The sequence below is a fragment of the Diadema antillarum genome, unplaced genomic scaffold, assembly GCF_040938485.1.
Source record: "Diadema antillarum isolate AM-2024a unplaced genomic scaffold, OU_Dant_1.0 scf00000076, whole genome shotgun sequence".
NCBI classification, from domain to species: Eukaryota; Metazoa; Echinodermata; class Echinoidea; order Diadematoida; family Diadematidae; genus Diadema; species Diadema antillarum.
In genome coordinates this window covers 1,653,202-1,673,003 of record NW_027270965.1, presented here as the reverse complement: position 1 = coordinate 1,673,003, position 19,802 = coordinate 1,653,202, and the positions used below count along the sequence as shown (strand labels likewise).

Here is a 19,802-nt window from a genome sequence, read left to right as displayed (position 1 = left end):
GAAGTTTGGATTGCGTTAAAGAAAAGAAAATCAACATGCATTGAAAAATTAAAAGGTTGATAACTTAAATGCTTTGTGTTGAAGGTTCAAATCATAATATTTTGATATAAAGAATACATGCATTTCTTGATACATGTACTGATTAGTAATATGAACAATTCACAACGGCATTTTCAATGGCAAACTGCATCAAAATACTATGTAATCATAAGCACATAACATCATGGTACATTTTCTAGAAACACCTACATGATTGGTTTAGTTAAGTGCTGCTACTCTACACAGACAACAGTATGTGGAGGTAAAGTGCATCAAAGAGCAGACTATCCACTAAGATGAAGACAAACACCAATTTTCTTGATGTCTTTTATGATGGAATTTGGACCTACTCATAACACAAGTGCCTATACAATCATGAATCAAAGGCTATGTGCATCAAGTTATGTGATAAACCCATATGGAACATGTCTACTGACAAAATGTGGAAACTCGTCATACCAAGACAGAGTTCAAATAATATGATTGATCTTGGTAAAATGTTTGCATCTAATTGAAGTTTTTCTAAGAAATCAGAAGTTTGATACCTCTACTACCAAATGTCTCAAATCCAAACTCCAACAATGTTTTGAAAGCCAAACAAATGGTGAAAGGTCAAAGGCAAAGGACAAATATTAATGCCATTTTACTTGGGCAGGATGTTGTTGTGGTTTAAAGAAGGAAAAGAGAGAGAGAGAGAGAGAGAGAGAGAGAGAGAGAAAAAAAAGATGGGGGCCCTGTACAAATAATTTGCCCCAAATTTGCACAGGATGTGCCTCTGACATTTATTATGGAATCACGATGTAGGCAGTACAAGTCCTTGATTTAATGCTGTATTATTAAAACCGGAGATATCACCAGACACTTCAGGACTGGAGCACCAGGCTAAGGAAGACTTTTGATTATCTACTCTAATAAAAAAAAAAATCAATCAAGTATCTCTAGGCAATGGTGTTCTTTGAAAAGAATACCAATTGATAATTGATAAAATGAAATCTATTGAGTTTATACATTCTGTGAACAACTTACATCTATTAGCTATGAAATTCTAAGATGACAGTCTATAGTTATGATGTCATGTATATGGGTGGTGTATCTGTAAAGCAAGAATAAGACTGGCAAGTACCCACTGAAGTAACCTTCTCAACTAACTTTTTTTTTTGAGATGGCCAAAGCATTCTCAATAGATAATATTTCCTCTGAATCAAAGGAGTGTCACTCTGCTGTGATTTAAATTCACTATCTCAAGAAACTGCAAACATTCTCATAATGATCCTCACCCTAAGATGTTCTCCAAGAGTGATTCCGAGTAGTCCACATGTGAGCTGGTGAGGAGGAACGTGACTTTGCCTGCTTCCCTGAGGCGCTTGAACCAACCCCTCACCGCCTCACCACATGGCTCTATGTACTCCAAAGGGTTGGCTTTGTATGTCGGGAAGTAGCCTCCCTTGTCATCTGTAGAGTGAAAGGAATAAACCTGTGTCACACATAGCTTTATGAAGCATTTGGATTATTGTTATTTCACTGATTGTATACACTGATCTTGGGAATTGTTAAATCCAAGAGAAGATAACAGTTTCAGAACTGTATTGAGATTCATAATTGACATTGCAGTTGCTATGATAAAAGCATACAGAGTATTAATATATGAATTGCACATACTACAATAATTTTCACTAGAATCTCATCCTCCCTACAAGGTTTATCTCATATAACCCAAAGAAAAGACAAACACACACACACACACACACACACACACACACACAATTGATTTCAAGATCTTACTTCTCACTTTTAAGGCCATTCATGGTCTGGCCCCAGGATACCTGTCTTCCCTAATTGAGCGACGGCAGCCTCGCCCTGGCCTTCGTTCATCTGGCCTCACTCTCAAGGTGCCCATCACACATCTCAAGGGATACGGAGACCAGGCGTTTTCCTCTATTGCTCCTCGCCTATGGAACTCCCTCCCATCTTTCCTCCGTGAAATTGACAAACTGGATCACTTCAAAGCCTCACTCAAGACTCACATTTTTCACCAGACATTTAATTGCTAACTGTCTTGGAGGAGTCTGCGCCTTTGAATGTTTCTGTGACAGATATATGGCGCCATACAAATGCTGTGGATCATCATCATCATCACACAGACACACAAGTACACAAATCCTAATAAGCTCTATACACAACAATTTTTTCGAAGCCTTCATAAAACAATTATATCCAGGAACTGGAACAAATCATGCTGTGCAGTATTTTTGCAAACTTAATTACTTTCCATACATAAACAGCATGCTCAATGGAATAAATGACCTCACATCTCAGGAGACAAAATAAAATAACAGAAACCAACAACTAAACACATAGGAATTTGCATATGTGACCCTGCATCACAAAACCAACAAAAAGTCGCCAGACATGGATTTTAATTAAGGGCAGATGTTGGAAGAGCAGATTCTAAGCTTTATAATGATGTATAACTCAATTCAAATGGACTCTCTTAATTGATCTAAATCTTGGAAAGAAAGCACACACTCTAGAAAGGTATGAACTGAGAAAAGAGGCTCTGAAGTAAAGGGTATATTCAAGCGCTTAATCTTTATAAACCGTGCTGGCTGCTCTATGATTGGGGCAAGGAAAAAAAACCGATGTAAACCACAGTAGCAACAACAATGAAGGATTACCAGTTTAAGCTGAAATTAGGCAGGCTCAATTAACACATTCTGTCCATTATAAATGCCAACTTTCAGGGTGGTAGCACTATCTATTCAAAAGTTATTAGAGTTGAAACTAAAGGGTGTGTAAAGGATTTTAAAGAAATGAAAAGGGAAGTCTGACGACATATCACACTATTCTACAAAAAAGGGGTTGTACAAGGGGTTGTTCGTTTTATGACCCCAAACTTATGAATAATGTAGACGAAGAATGGCTCTTTCAGAAAGTATGAAAAACTCAAGATTGACTTGGTTGACCTCTTTCACCCTTTTGAGGTCCTCACGCAAAATCAAAGGCTGTGACTTTGTGTTCATTTTGTGATGCACTGTCACATATATACATAATTAAAGACGCAATTATACAAAAATACATACACAAAGCATAGTAGGTAAGACTTTGATATCTCTCTTTCGTTCTCCCCCCCTCTCTTTCTCTCTCTCTCTATGAATACATATCTGTATGTGTATATATAAGTGACCCTGCATCACAAAACAAAACAAAACAAAAATTGCCAGATGTGGATTTTTAGTTAAGGACAGATTCTGAAAGAACAGATTCTATCTTTAAAATGATGTATAATTCAATTCAAATGGACTGCCCTAACCTACTTAAATACTGGAAAGAAACTGAGAAAAGAGGCTCTGAAGTACAGGGTCTATTCAAGTGCTTAATCTTTACCAAGCCCTGCTAGCTGCGCCAGAAAGGGACAAAACACAGGATGTAAACCACTGGAGCAACAACAATGAAGGGATTATCAGATTAAGCTGAAATTGAGTATGTTCTATTAACAAATTCTCCCCACGATTAATGCTAACTTTCATAGCAGTAGTGTCATCCTTTCAAAAGTTATTAGACTTGGAAGTAAAGAGTGTGCAAAGGATTTCAAGAAATGAAAAGCGGCCTCTAAGACATTCCTGATCCTTCTACTATCCCCCCAAAAAGTGTTGTAGAAAAACTGCTAAAAACACACGTTCACACTGTTAAGATCCATAACTGAAGAATAATGTAGAAGAAGGATAGTTCTTTCAGTAAATATAAAAAAGTCAAGATTGACTTGGCCAAACCATTTCACCTTTTTTGAGTCCTCACATAAAATGAAGGGGTGTGACTTATTTGTTTTGTGATGCACGATTACATAAGCTGAGAAAGCGAGAGGGAGAGACAGGGAGAGGGAGAGAGAAGGAGAGATAAAAGATAGGTGTTTTACATACCGGCAAAGTTTTCCCTCTGGTACACCTGGACAAAAGAATCCATCACATCAGGGAGAAAATTGTACTCATCTTGCCTTTTACCAGCCTGCCAAAGACAAAGCAAGAAAGAACTTAATGATCAAATCGGGAGTTTCCCTAGAATTGTTAACGCTTGAATGAAATCAACAGAGACAATAAATTTAAACAAAATGAAAACTTCCTATATGTGTGGTGATTGACATACACTTGTACATCAACTGATACTGATGGTTTGACCAACATACAGAACTCCTAACTTAGTAAAACTGTTGAGGCAAATCATCGAATATTGAGGATATCACATTTCATAATGCAATTCATAATGGCTTGGAGGTATCATAATGTGGAATGATGATGTTGTTCTTTTTCTTCTTTTTGTTGCCTGCAACACCTGATCACAAACCAATAGGTGATATAATAGGTGATAAAGTGCATTATACTGCACACTCCAAAACATTTCTACATTAATTAGCATTCTTTTCTGTGGTAAAGGTGGATTTTTTAAAACTTACATTTGCTTAAATACCTTGCTTAAATCTTTAGTTTCCAAAAAAATTATATCAAGGCTGTTGGTATGTGTCGAGCAGTTAAGAGTAAATATCATGATACATGTACCTCTATGAATTCATAATGCACTAGGTTTTTTTTTGGCCTTCTTTATTCACATTCTAGAAAGTCTATTATTCATGAAACTACATACAAACATCAAAATTTGAAATCACCACTGTTGGAGTGTAATTTCTATTTTCTCTGAATGCCCTGAAGAACTTGACAAGTTAAAAATAATATTGTCAAAATAATTGTCAAGTTAGCTTGATCAGCAATAAAAAAAAAAACATGTTTGCATCATCACATTTAAAGCCCCCAAAAAACATTGAAACAATGCTGGCAACAATCAATTCATCAAGGATTACCTCTTTGTCAATGATGTCCACAATCCTGGCACAAACCACACATCCTGGCATATCAAAGTAGTTCTCAAAGTAACGGAAGCTACCTGCAGTGAGAGATTTGACAGGAAAGAAAGTAGAACCAATGAGAGATCTTCTACTGTAAACGTGGAAATTTTCGCGGTACATTAATTTTCGCGGATTTCGCGCTACGCTCGGCTAGCGCGAATTCAAAAACGCGCGAATATATCTTCACAATTTTTTACGCACATTTTGAACGGGATGAATTGTGTGCGCTTCATCGATGATACTGCTACGTAGTACAATGTACAGGCATGTTTACGCTACTAGTACTGTGCGAAGAGACGATACCCTAGATTGCTGTGTACTGTAGCATGCATGTGTGCACCGCACGCACCGATGCTACAGTCCCCTGTGACTACGGTACTACAGTCACAGCTGTACTACGTATTTGAGTGCTTGTACTCGCAGTCGAGCCGCTCGCTACGTCGCTTGTCGTACGCTGGCATAGCAAGCTATGTGGCAGAGGCTTTGGATGAAAGCAGTGAATGTGTACTACAGTAAAGTAACCTGCTGCGGAGCGCGAATTTAAGAACCCGCGAATACGTTTTCGAGCCGCTCAGCGCGAAAAATTAATCGCGCGAAAATATTGACGTTTACAGTAATAGACATTTTCTTTTTCCATGTGATTACCACTGAGGACAAACTTCAACAAGATCAATACATCATGGCTGCCAACATTAGGACCAAAATATATCTGTATTTTAAATAAATTGTATATAGATTTCAAAAGGCTCAACTTTAACAGTATCTCAGTACTGGGAGCCATTAGAAATTGATGTCAGTTTATCTTTTGATGGCTGGATTGGGTAACAAAGATTCAAGGGTACTGTATTATTTTCCTTTTCTTTTGAACCAACCTATTTTTTTTTTTTTTTTTTTTGAAGAACAAAATTTTAAAATTCAAGGCCTTGAGTGGCCTGAACGGACCACAAGAGAACAAAGTTTGTGTCAAGTTGTAATATATATACAATTTATATAAATTTTCTAACAAATCACAGACAGGACCATGTCCACCAACAACAATTTTGTTGATTTATGCCATCCATCATGGGAATCATGCTAACAAAAGTAATGATTCAAATTGAAAAGCTGATTATAGACTCCTCTGAAAGTAGTAATTCATAGAAATAATTGTTACAACAAATGGTAATGTTTTTCATTAGTACATTAGCCATAAACACTCTGCTAACTTAAATCTTTCACATGCTATATACTCTTTAGTTCATTAGGAAAGAAAGGCAGACTTTTCTCCACACTACAGTGCAAATCACTCACTACACTACATGTACATCGCAAAAACACAAAAGAGCACACTATAGTCAGATAATACTCTAACTTTTATCTTGCAAACATCTATCTTGTAGCAACGCATGATGCATTCATTTTGCTTCACTTGGTATTCCAAGTCTCCTCATACAGCTCCCGTGTGAGGTGCATGGATCACTTGATCCAATCTGTTCAAGGCCCTGTTTCACAAAGCTGTTTCATAAATTCATGCATGACTTTAAGAGCGACTGGAATATGAGGTGCAAATATGTGTGCCCATCTTTTTGTTCCTTACATTTTCACAAAATATGGCTGTACAAACGTGGATGTCAATGTTTAATCTACATGTACATCAGGGCACTTTCAACTAAAAACATGTGTTAACACGTGCGAATAATCAGTATCATCTATTCTACATATTTCAACTTTTTAGCTGATGACATTAACATTGATTAGGAAACCCACTTGGCCTGCCATATTCAAGTCATTCATAACGTCATGCACAACATTACAAAGGCTTTATGAAACAGGGCCCAGGTTGAGTCGGAGTTCAGACTTTGGGAATTCCCCACATTGTGGCATCCATCAAGCGCAAGACATTCCGTACAGATACGAGGGTAAACAGGTACAATTGTACAGGTACAGACAAGAAAGCAGGAAAATTGTCAAAATGGGTGAGTACATATTCTTTTTTTCTGCAGTTACTGAATCAGTGCTTAAAGCTTACAGTTTGTGCAGGCAAATGTGCATTTTGGGAAGAATTCAATTTACTGGTTAAACCTTTTTAGTTATTCATAACATTGCATTTTCCAAGAAACTTGACCCTAATGTTACACGTAGTAAAAGACACATTCTGCATTGTAACAACTGCAGGCATGTTTGAAGAAATATCATATCTTTTCCACCAATATTCAATATAATGATTAAACCTTATATGTTTCTACTTTATAACAATATACATTACATTGCATTTTACATGAAAGTCGACCCAAATGTTACCCGTAGTAAATGACACATTTTGCATTGTAGCAACTTCAGGCATATTTGAAGAAATATCATTTCTTTCCCACCTAAACCAGGATAACAAATCATAGCATAACACCCAATTAAATTCTTCACCTTTGTCTTTACTCTTGTAGTTCTTACTCTTAAAGGACAAGTTCACCTTCATTAGCATAAGGATTGAGAGAATGTAGCAATATTAGTAGAACACATCGTTGTTGAAAGTTTGAGGAAAATTGGACAATCCCTTCAAAAGTTATGAATTTTTGAAGTTTTTGTGCAGCCACCGCTGGATGAGAAGACTACTGCAGTATATGATGTCACATGCGTAGAACAATATAAGGAAAATATAGAGAGAATTTCACAAAATTTCATCTTTTGAAAAAAGTACACATTCCCTTGACTGGTTACTGACATATGTTATGGGTAATATTATTCCCATTGCCTTTAGAAAGAGGCATGTCAAGTGCTCTTTTATTATGCAAAAAAAGTGAAAATATGTTGAATTTTCTTTACATTTTCTTTATACTGTTGTACTCATATGACATCACAAGCCTTAGTAGTCTCCTCATCCAGCGGTTCCAACACAAAAGTTTTAAAAATTCATAACTCTTGCATCGATTGTCCAATTTTTCTCAAACTTTCACTGATGTGTTCTACTAATATTGCTGCATTCTCTCAATCCTTAAATGTTAATAAAGGTGAACTTGTCCTTTAACTAAGTTTGCATTATGCCTATCTAAAGTTAAATTGAAATAAATATCTTATTTTTCTAATTGATCTTTATTTCACCACACTACAGGCAGTAACAGTTCATAATATGTAGTCTTTACATTTATGCAATAATAGTAATGAATTACAGGAGTTGGTTCTTGTTACTTTAAACATGTGGATATATGTGACCCGCGACAACGGTTTCAGGCAAAAGTCGCAAGAGCAAATTTCCTCCTAGGAGGGGTACAAAGATTTTGACCATTATTTTTGTCGATTTAGTTTTTTTGCAGAAATCGAATCTTTGGTATGTTTTCTACATCTACATTAACCCGTTGAGGACGAGTCCCGAGTATACTCGGGCAAGTGTCTATGGGAAATGCGTGTTGTAGCAAATTCAGTTCGTCCTCAACGGGTTAAATTTCATAGCATAAGACTAAGTTTTTCCTATCGAAAATGGAATTTTAAGCACCCTATGTTGGATCGCACTCGTCAGTTTCGAGCTTCTTTCGAATGCCGCGCCAATATCCCCAGTGTTGCTACGGCGCACGGTCTCGCATGCGATTGGCTGGTGCGTCGCATACATTTACATAATTCGGCTTTCGGAGACACCAGTTGCAGCGTGTGGGGAATGCTTTGTCCACGCGTGCACGATTACATGCTCCATTGTTCTTGCTATAGTGGTTTATACGCTCGCTCGCTCGCTCTGTAGTGCGTGCTCTTCGTGTGGCTTTCTGTCCAAACTATTCTACCGCAATGTTCGACAACGGAAGTGAAACAAAAATCGTGTAGCATGACATAATCGTGTGAAAAGAAAACTAAATATTCTCAAATGTGTCTACTTGTACATGTAGTAAAGATTATGACAGCAGACTGACTCAATGGAAGGCAGATAAGAGGAAAGGAGCAGTCACATGTGACCAATTATATTCAAATACTACACGTCAAAATCGCACCAAACTAACGAGTTGAGTTTTTTTTTTTATTTAAGCATGACCCTTGCCAGCACTAGCAATTCTGCTTTCAAAAGGGTCGCCAATGATAAAGACAAATTAACCACAATGAAAACGCGATTTGTAAATGTGTGGATTCGCCACCGCTCCTGTTACATATGCACATTGCACAGTCATGGCGTGTGGATGCCATTGCGTATACGTGCAACATACACGTCATGTACATGTACACCATACGTGCAATTATCGTATTCGCCATCTTGAAAGATGTACTGGTAAACAAACCCGAGCGAAACGCATTGTTTTTCGGCTCCATACGCTGAGCTCCGAGGAAGGTGCCCGGGAAATTTGACTCTCTCAGGGAGCCAATCAGAAGGCGATGTGGCTGCTAAAGGCGGGGCTTAACATCGATTGGCACCATCGTACGGATGGGTGATTCTCCCCTCGCATCGCCGCTCGGACATTGTCCTTGAGAAAGAGGTGAATCTTCAAAGCCTGTTTTCTCGCAATTTTGTGGGGCTAACAACTTAAAAAGTGCATTTTATTTCTCTTTCTATGCCCACTTATGGTGCCGAAGAATACAAGTGTTTTATATCAATGCAAAGCTTAGGAAATGAGCAATGTGATTCAGTGAAAAAATGAATTTTCAAAATGCCCGACTTTTGCCTGAAACCGTTGTCGCCGGTCACATATAATACATACAGTATATAATTTGTTTTCCCACACTTTTTCTTTTGTCATTGGCTAGCAAGTCTAAGCTAGTATATAGTAAAATGATATTACAGCATGCTACATACAGTGTAATATAGTAATAATAGTAATATAGAAATAGTATGAAATATGTTGCAAAAATAATCCTGAAACCATGAACTCCTGATGAGCAATTCATTAACAATAACAGACAGTGGAATTCCTCACATCGCCTGTCGACTCTAAGTTTCCCAATGATGATGAATTTAATTGTTTTAATCTGTTCCCTTACCACAGAAGTGGTATAAAAGGTGGCCATCAGATAAACAGAGTCTGAGAAAAATGAGCTTTGAAGTCCAAAGGCAGTAAAGCATGAAGAAGACAAGGCATTCAAACACAGAAGGTCAATCAAAAATACATGTAACATCAGAGACTCAAACTCTCTTGCTTTTGGCTGGCGATCTCCTGCTTTGAAGCCATTTTTTGAAAAAAAAAGTTCATGTTCTAATTTGAATTCCTCCCATCCTGGCTATGTGTTTTGTCTTCAGATGTGCTTACTCCCATTCTATCTTTACCTTAAAGGGAATAGCTAATAACTGATCAGTGGGAATGCTGGGGGATGATTGTTCCAATCCTTGTGGGATTCATCTAAGAGTGCATTATATATCTATTGTTGTGTGAAAATCATTTGCTTCAGAATGGTCTCATATTCAAGTAATGTGCAGTTTAATGTTTCCAGGTTAGCATGCCTGTACAGTGACGGGGCATTAAACTGCACATTACAGTTGAACCTCTCGTATCCGGACAAGTCGGGACCGGGGCTCATCCGGATAAGGGATTTGGCCGGATACGGGAGACTCAATGCTTTATACATGTACATAATATACATATCCCACACATGTACAGTAGCCCATTGTAATACCACATGTAGTAATGTGTATACTGCAACCTTTTCATTGTTACACTCAGTAACAGACCCCAAAATAGAGGTTCGTATTTGCAAGAATGAAATCATTTTCTTTTATAAATTCTTGGGATTATTTACCTAAATAACTATTAAGAAATGTATCAAGTATATGTAATTCATGTGTGTTTGTGTAGGAGTTCTCAAGGAGTTGGGAATCCCCCTTTCCTCCCGTAATTGTTTTAAAAAAATCACGGCGAGATTGCGTCCGTATAATAGAGAGATCCGGATAAAGGGAGGCCGGATAAGAGAGGTTCAACTGTACTTGAATATGGAACCGTTCTGAAGCAAATAATTTTCACACAACTATAGATATATAATGTACTCTTAAATGAATCCCACAAGAATTGGAACAATCATCCCCCAGCATTCCCACTGATTCCCACTGATCAGTTACTAGCCATCCCCTTTAATTAGTTTGTTATACATGAATTAAAAAAAAAGAAAGAGAAGACTAAGGTAGCCCAAGAAAACATCTATAGCAACCTAAGCTGTACTGGACATTGCGCTCATGATGTGTGCTACATGCATATAATGGCCCGAATTCACGAAGGTGGTACAAATGAAACCATGGTTTAAACCATGCACAAAAACCATGGAGGGCCAAGTGTCACACGGAATATTTCGTTACGAAATTGGTCATTTCGTCAACAAAATGACCATTTCGGTAACAAAATTATTCGTGGACAAAATGTTCTTTTAGTTACAAAATGTTATCATTTTGTTACAAAACAATCATTTCATCGACGAAATGACTGATTTCGTAATGAAATATTCCATGCGACACTTGGCGCTCCATGGTTTTTGTCCATGGTTTAAACCATAGTTTCATTTGTACCACCTTCGTGAATTCGGGCCAATGAGTATGTTAGTGCAATCTGAGTCCCCAGTTTGGAAGGGGGTCCATGCAGGATCACCTCCAGTTTAATACATGCTTCAAGGGTTGGATTCTCTGTAGCATACATGCATGCTACAGAAAGAAAAAGAAAATGTAATTCAACTCCTCTAATAAAGAGTACTAAAATTCAAGTTAGAAATTGCCACTTCATCACACTTGAGATTATCAGACAAATTTTCATTTTCAGAGTTTTCACCATAATTGCTCTATATCTGGCATTAAAGTTAGATTTTGATAGGGTGTGCAACTTTACAAAAATAAAGTCATGATTGCTAATTATTCTTGATAGTGTTGAGCATTATTGCATTCACTGTTGTGTGCATATATTCTATTTAAGATATTCACATTACCACATATTCTTCTTCTTGCAGGTATCAGAGTTCATGCTATGCAAAAGACTTCCCTGAAACTCTACTGAAGGGTGTGCAATTGACCGGACGACAATAAAAACCACTCCTGGTGTTTTCGTCATGGCAGAACTTTGACACAAGAGTTGGACCAATGTGACTGCAAATTATTTTGAAGCTCTCGCGAGACCCTATTCTCTGCATATCAAATTTTATTGACTCTGGAATGCTGAACACAATGTTAATCCATTGAGGATGAGTCCCGAGTGTACTCGGGCAGATGTCTATGGGAAATGCGTGTTGTAGCGAAATCAGCATGTTCTCAACAGGTTAAAAGTCTGTCTCAATCGAGTGTAAAAAGCTTCTGAAACTATGGGAAATGAGTGCAGTTCATATGGAGTGTGTAAGCTCATCGTGGAATCTGTTCTGTTCACATATTTCCTACCACGTGTCTTAATGCAGTCAATTTTTACAGAAGGGCAAGATGCATTTGTGGAGTACTCATTCCCTGATATCAACCCTTCAAGTGTAGCTGTTGAAATAAGAAAAGGCTCCACAATATTATTTGACAGGACTAGAAAGGAAAACTTGAGTGTCCAGCAGGCAAACAGAATAAAGATATCCAAGGAAGCAAGGGGCGACACTACAGTGGTGAGACTGAGTATTACCAACATCACAAGAGAGGATGCGAGTGCATACCAATGTGTTTTATACAACAGTCAGGGAACCATAGTTCTGGAGAGCCAAGACAACCTTATACTGGTTGAATTTCCCCCAGGACCAGCCCACTGTAGCAGTACCGAATCATCTATCCAGGACTATCTTGGCAGTGACGATACTTGGACTGTCATCGAATGTCATGCTACCAAGGGTACACAGTTCAGCTACATTGCCTGCTTCAATCCTGATCTCAGGTTACCCCCTCTGAACGTGCATTTTAACAGAACACATATGACTGGAATGTTCTGGGCAAAAAAGAACAATCCTGTATTCTGCTGCTCCACTACGTTTAGGAATGATGTAGACAGGTGCACATGCACTGAGTATAAGAGTCATAAGGAACAGACCCTTTGCTCCTTTACACCTAATGAAGAAGAGTTTATCACCAGTGCATACCAGCCTGACAAGGCCACTCCTTCAAAGCCATCTGCTTCTAACTCACCATCTACTGATGTCACCCTATTTCAAGGACCACATTATAAGAATGACACTATAGGGAAAATAACTCTCTCCGTGGCATTGGTCATTTTGTGCTTAGTCATTGTTATACTTATCTATGTGTTGAACCTTGTAAAAGAAGTACACAAGGAAGCCAAGTCAGAAGAAGATTTTGAAGAACCGGTACTGTATATGCTGGATACCTCGCATGAAGATTATTATTTTCGTAAATTTCGCGAGTCAGGTGCTCTTTGCGAAATTCGAAACCCATTTGCACATCCATGATAGCGTCTGTGGAAAAAGTTGTTATCTTTATTATGACATGATCCTCTTGACATGATCCTCTTGACATGGTCTATAGAGCCTATGTGTGCGAAATATGGGGGTAATACGCCATGTACGTATTTACCAAGATACATGTAAGGTCCCAGATGAGCTATTTTTATCCTTGACCCTACTTTACACAGCCAAGATGACGTCTGATTAGAAAGTTGTTCTTCATGAAACAATCCATATGACATGGGCTAAACATGTGCAAAATATGGGAGTGATAGGGCATGTAATAACCAAGATACAGGACAAAGTACATTGTAGTCTTTACCTTTGCCCCTACCTTGCACAGGCAAGATGGCATCTAAGCAAAAAGTTTTATTTTATGGAGTGATGCACAGGTAACATGATTAGATATGTGCAAAGTCTGGCCCCTGTAAGGCATATCCTAACCAAGATACATGATAAAGAATTTTTGACCTTTAAACCTCATTTTCTTAGCCAAGATGGTGTCTGACCAAAGCGTTGTTATTTTACAGAATGATCCATGTATTGTGGTCCATATGTGTGCAAAATATTGGGGCATTCCTACATGTATTTTATAAGATTCAAGGAGATATATATCTGACCTTTGGCCCTAATATGCACAGCCAAGATGGTGTCTGAGCAAAAAGTAGTAATTTTATGATGGTGATTCTTATAACATGGCCTGCAGTGTCTATGTGTGTCAAATGTGGAGATGATACCACATATTACACTATTGAAGACATAGAACGCTGTATAATTGAACATTTAACCCACTTTGGACAGCCAAGATGGCACCTGAACAAAAAGTAGTTATTTTCTGACATGACCCTTGCAACACGGTCCATATTATGTCCAAAGTATTGGGGTAACACCGCATACAGTAATAAAGATAGAGATTGAAGCATAATTCATGTTTTATCCCACTTTAAACATAGCATATCAAGCATTACCATGAGTTGCTTTAACCCATCCTGGGGTCACCTAAAGGGGCTTTTATGGATTGACACCAACATTTTTGTTTTTGCATTGTGGGTGAAGCTTATCAAAGGAGTTATAATGGTGTTTCCCAGTTCTGCTGTTCATTGAATCTTTATGTTACACATATATTTGTTTAATTTCTTTTTAAAATGGGTACATCCATGTTTGACTGGTGGGGGGGGGGGGGATTTGGCTTTGAATGGCCTCTTTGAATTATTTCTATGTTATGCATAGACACCTGCAATGATGATAACAAGAAAAAGAGAAGGCTGTGAAAAAGGGAGAGAAGGGGATTGGGTAGATCCTTTGTATATTGCCAATTTGATATGTGAACAAATTTCTATTTTCAATGCCCACATGGGACATTATTTATAATCAAAATCATTACAAATTTGGTGAATGTGTAGCAGATCAACATTTGCTATGTGATAATGCTAAAGAGACATGCAGTGCATTTTTGTAACTCTTAACAGCACAAAATGCAGCATGCTTATACACTGCTGTAGGTTTATACGCATAGCTTTTCCACATCTACTGTAGATGCCAAGGTCAGTTACTGTCTGGAAAGTCACATGAAGTCTGGTTTATATGCAAACGAAATAATTATGAACTAGAGAAGCACTCTTAGAGCACAGACCTCCGCCAAGCATGCAGCTCATTTCCATCACAGGGTACCGTTTCGTGAAAGTTGTCAGCGCTGACTAAATTGATGAAACACCCCCTTGATGTTGTTCTTCCATAGAGATATCAGTGATTTCCACCCATATACTTCTATCATTGCGTGCTGAAGTCACCCGCTTTCCCAATATAAAAACCTTTTGCTACGTCATAAACTTCCAGCTGCGCGGCGCGCCTCACCTTGGCAGAAACTTTAGTGCGCGCATGCAAACCTCGAATACGCGCAGCCTGACCTCCGAAGTTCATTGACCCTACCTGCCAAATTATCAAAAGTCCTTCATAAATTCCCCAAAATTCTCAGATCACTATCAAAATTTAATCATCTGTTACTTGTGTCATTCTCAACCGTTATTGCAAGCTTCATCCAAATCTGTGCACAACTTTTTGAGTTATTTTGCACAAGGACAAACTAACTAACTAACAAACCAACAGTAACGAAAACATAACCTCCTCCCCTGGCGGAGGTAATAATTACTGTATGCCAGCTAATCATTTTGAAGTTATTTAATGTATGCAGTATTTTATAATCAATAAAAATAGTTTTGCCTTTGTGGCCATTGGGAGCTTGCCAGACTAGTTTACAAGCCCCCAAATTTAGTCAGTCCTGCTGTAACTTTCATGGAGTGAACACCTTGTTACGTCTCAATTTTTCACAGACCTGACATGTGCTCTCATTATATCAGGTACACATGGGTTGTCAGTTGAGTTTGACTTTTGAGATTCTCTAGCCACTAGTCTACTACTTGGTGTATGTAGTATTTTAGACAAGTTTTGTTTACTTATGGAAGCCTTTTGTTCTGCAGTTATGCACTGATCTTAACATGTTGAGGATGGCCTAATTTTTCTACAACATGCATTTCCCCATAGACACCTGCCCGAGTGTGCTCGAGACTCATCCTCAACGGGTTAATGTTGTATTTATATATTGCGCTTATTATGTTGGCATTCCCAACCTCGGATATTACCAGGCATTCCTATGACACACCTCTACCAAGGACTTCTATCGATTATGCCATCGACCTAACGTACAATCGTGCTCCCAACTGAATATTGCCAGCGTACCACTCAAGGCTAGGCTGTCGACTGTATCGTGTTTGTGGCTACACTGATGTATTGAACCTGCCATCAAGACTCGTGCATGGGGGTTCCTTGTTCCTGTGCGTTCGACAATACCTAGCAGTGTACATCAGTGGCTACCACCCAGTTCACTTCTATCGTCAGCGGCCATGGTTTGATTCTGCGATTGCAAGCAACTAGACTACTGTCGACGGACTGCTACACCGGCATTCCGTGCTAGTGCTGGACAATCCTAGCAACTTAGTGGTATTCCATAGCAACCATACTCTATGAACTGTGATATTGGTACTGATAGCTGTAACTACATAAGTTATACACCATGTATGTAAATCACAGCGGCGGCCTTCCGCTATATAAATAGTCCCCGTAGTCTCTGGTCGAGTGTACTGTAGCATTAGGGTAGGCTAATCTTGAATATTGTTAGCCTCAGTTTTTGTTTGTTTTTGCTTCTTTTTTTGTTGTTGTTGCTTACAATTGATGTGTGCTACCATTTAAGCAGTGGCCCTCCGCTCTATAAACAGTGCGATCAATTTTCCTGCCGAGTATAACATGAAAGCTATTGTGTATTGAGACTGTTTAATAGACATGCTGTGTTAAAATGAAGCACCTGGAATTTTGGTACATGCCTGCTGAATAAATTGTTTCAGCTAGACCTAGAACTGCATATCAGTTGTACCAAATCTTTCGTTTTGAGTAATGCAAGCCTACCTGTGAATCCCGAAATCAAAAAGTGTGGGGTGAATGGGCATGCTAATTCATTGGTCTTTTGGAGTTGAACTGAGGGTCAAAACATTTGTGAATTCTTGTGTGCGAGTGAATTTTTAAGTTGAGTGCGCAATATTACTTTTTTGTTACAATATTCATCCATTATCACTAACTAATATGATAGTTCATACACTGAAAAGCTAAGCCAACCAATCATCTCCAGAAATGTATTGAGGATAACATTCACATAATGATTAATGAACAAGGAAAAAAATGAAATGCTGAAAATAGTCTTCAACATACACTTGAGTGAAGATTGCAGCCAAAAAAAAAAAAAAAATCTACTTTACATGTTCCAAGTGACTTGCTTCAAGACAGAGGGGAAAGAAAGGGGAAAGAAAGGAGGAAGAATTACTGCTTCTTTTTAAGAAGGAAAGGATGAAGGGTAAGAATTCATCATACCTTGATTACCTTTGGTATCTGTTCAGGTGTGTTTTTCATTACTCCTCCGCTGAAGAGCATAAAGGTTTACATTACCTGGCACTTGACATATAAAATAATCGCAAAGAGCAACAAAACTGATTATTTCAGTATAGTTTTGGAAAATATTGAATACAAAAATTGAAGTTAATTTCAGAAAATACTTCATAGAGTCATGAGGCTTGTTATGAATGTAAAGTAGAGATTTCCAAGTGAGGCATTATTCAATTTGAAGCATACAAAGTAAAAAACTGGTTAGACAAATTTGTTGAAAGAAGTGATAAACAATTATCACATTTTTGAATTTATCATTTAAAATTGACAATAAGACCACGCCATCAACCATAATCAAGCAAATAACTTTATTCATAAATTAGAATGAAATGTACCATATCCAAAGACATCTTACCATCGTGACAAACTATGGGACCGTCTTCAACATGATGTTAAACAAAGTGTATCTTTCTCTATTTCTAAAAATGAGATAAATAGATCATTGAAATATGTACTGTGCACACTGGACTGTAAGATAGATTTGCTCTTCTTTCAGTCAATCACAGTGGATTCATACATGGCTTAATTTCCTACTGTTTTTGTCAAATAATTCTGTATAATTTGTTTTTGCTTTCTTGTTAGCTCACCTGAGCCAAAGGCTCAAGTGAGCTATTGCGATCGCCCTTCGTCCGGCGTCCGTCGTGCGTCGTGCGTCGTGCGTCGTGCGTCGTGCGTCGTCCGTCGTCCGTCGTCCGTCGTGCGTCGTGCGTAAACTTTTTACATTTTCATCTTCTTCTTGAAAACCCCAAGACCGATTTTTTTCAAACTTGGCAGGTAGCATCCCTAGGGGGTTAGGAACTCAATTTGTTAAAATGGGCACCATGCCCCACCCAGGGGGCCCCCAGGGGGGCCCAAACCCCCCAAAATTAAGGAATCTGTAAAAATCTTCTTCTCTAGAACCAGAAGTGATAGAGCTAAGTTAATACTATGAGTTAGTACATTGATGACTGTAGTTTCAAGTTTGTTCATGGCAGAATCAGGGGTGCCCCCCTTGGGACCCAGGGGAGGGGGGTGGGGAAGGGTTCTAATGGGGCCTAAATTGTACATTTTCATCTTCTTCTTGAGAACCCCATGACCCATTTTCACCAAACTTGGCAGGTAGCATCCCTAGGGGGTTAGGAACTCAATTTGTTAAAATGGGCACCATGCCCCACCTAGGGGGCCCCCAGGGGGCCCAAACCCCCCAAAATTAAGGAATCCGCAAAAATCTTCTTCTCTAGAACCAGAAGTGATAGAGCTAAGTTAATACTATGAGTTAGTACATTGATGACTGTAGTTTCAAGTTTGTTCATGGCAGAATCAGGGGTGCCCCCCTTGGGACCCAGGGGAGGGGGTGAGGAGGGGTCCTAATGGGGCCTAAATTGTACATTTTTATCTTCTTCTTGAAAACCCCATGACCCATTTTCACCAAACTTGGCAGGTAGCATCCCTAGGGGGTTAGGATCTCAATTTGTTAAAATGGGCACCATGCCCAACCCAGGGGGCCCCCAGGGGTCCCAAACCCCCCAAATGAAGGAATCTTTATAAATCTTCTCTAGGATCAGAAGTTATAGAGCTGAGATAATATTATGAGTGAGTACATTAGTGACTGTAGTTTCAAGTTTGTTCATAGGAGATCCAGGGGTGCCCCTCTTGGGTAGGGGGGGGGGGGGGGTGGTTGGAAGGGTCCAAATGGGGGCCTGAATTGTACATTTTCATCTTCTTCCTGAAAACCTCATGATGGATTTTTGTCAAACTTGGCAGGTAGCATCCCTAGGGGGTCAGGATCTCAATTTATCAAAATGGGCACCATGCCCCACCCAGAGGGCCCCAGGGGGCCCCAATCCCCCCAAATTAAGGAATCTTAAAAAAATTGGGCCCTTATTGTACATTTTCATCTTCTACTTGAGAATGCCTGGTCAAATTTTAATTTAGATTAGTGACTGCGTGAAAGGTGAACTTGCGATACTCAGGTGAGCGCTAGACCCGCGGGTCTCTTGTTTTTGTTTGCTATACTTATGTATGAATTGTATGTGACTGTACCTTTGTAATTGTATGATTTTCAAGACTACATGGACCCAATTGAAAGTCACTGAACTGAAAGAACAATGGTGGAATAAACTTAACTTAACTCACCTCAAATCCCAACTAATGTGCTGCTGCTTGACAAGTGTATAATCGGGTCAGGGACACATACATTATGATTACATGTAAAGCTCTTGCAGTTTTGAGGAATATATCAGTAAAACTGATTGAATCATGTATCAGGATAAGAGTAGACATAGCTGTTAAATAAAAAAAAAGTAAATGTGTGCAACTGACTATAGATGAAAGTGAGACATAAATAGAGCATGAGGTGAGAACATGATAGTGGCTACAATACTTAAAGGACAAGTTCACCTTCATTAACATAAGGATTAAGAGAATGTAGCAATATTAGTACATGTATAACACATCTTTGAAAGTTTGAGGAAAGTCGGACAATCCGTTCAAAAGTTATGAATTTTTGAAGTTTTTGTGCAGTCACCGCTGGATGAGAAGACTACTGCAGTGTATGATGTCACATACGTACAACAATATAAGGAAAATATAAAGATAATTTCACAAAATTTCATCT

The 19,802-nt window shown here is 38.6% G+C and overlaps 1 protein-coding gene across 1 annotated transcript in view; it reads right to left on the bottom strand.

Moving 5' to 3' along the window:
* The window catches only part of LOC139717547 (5'-nucleotidase domain-containing protein 1-like), a 275,580-nt gene that overhangs the window by 8,136 nt on the left and 247,642 nt on the right, over nucleotides 1–19,802 (bottom strand). Inside the window, exons 4-6 of the mRNA XM_071629055.1 lie at nucleotides 4,889–4,971; nucleotides 3,957–4,041; nucleotides 1,317–1,491 (exon numbers count right to left, since the gene is read on the bottom strand). Of these exons, the coding sequence (XP_071485156.1) occupies nucleotides 1,317–1,491; nucleotides 3,957–4,041; nucleotides 4,889–4,971 (343 nt within the window). The remainder of the gene's footprint in view (nucleotides 1–1,316; nucleotides 1,492–3,956; nucleotides 4,042–4,888; nucleotides 4,972–19,802) is intronic.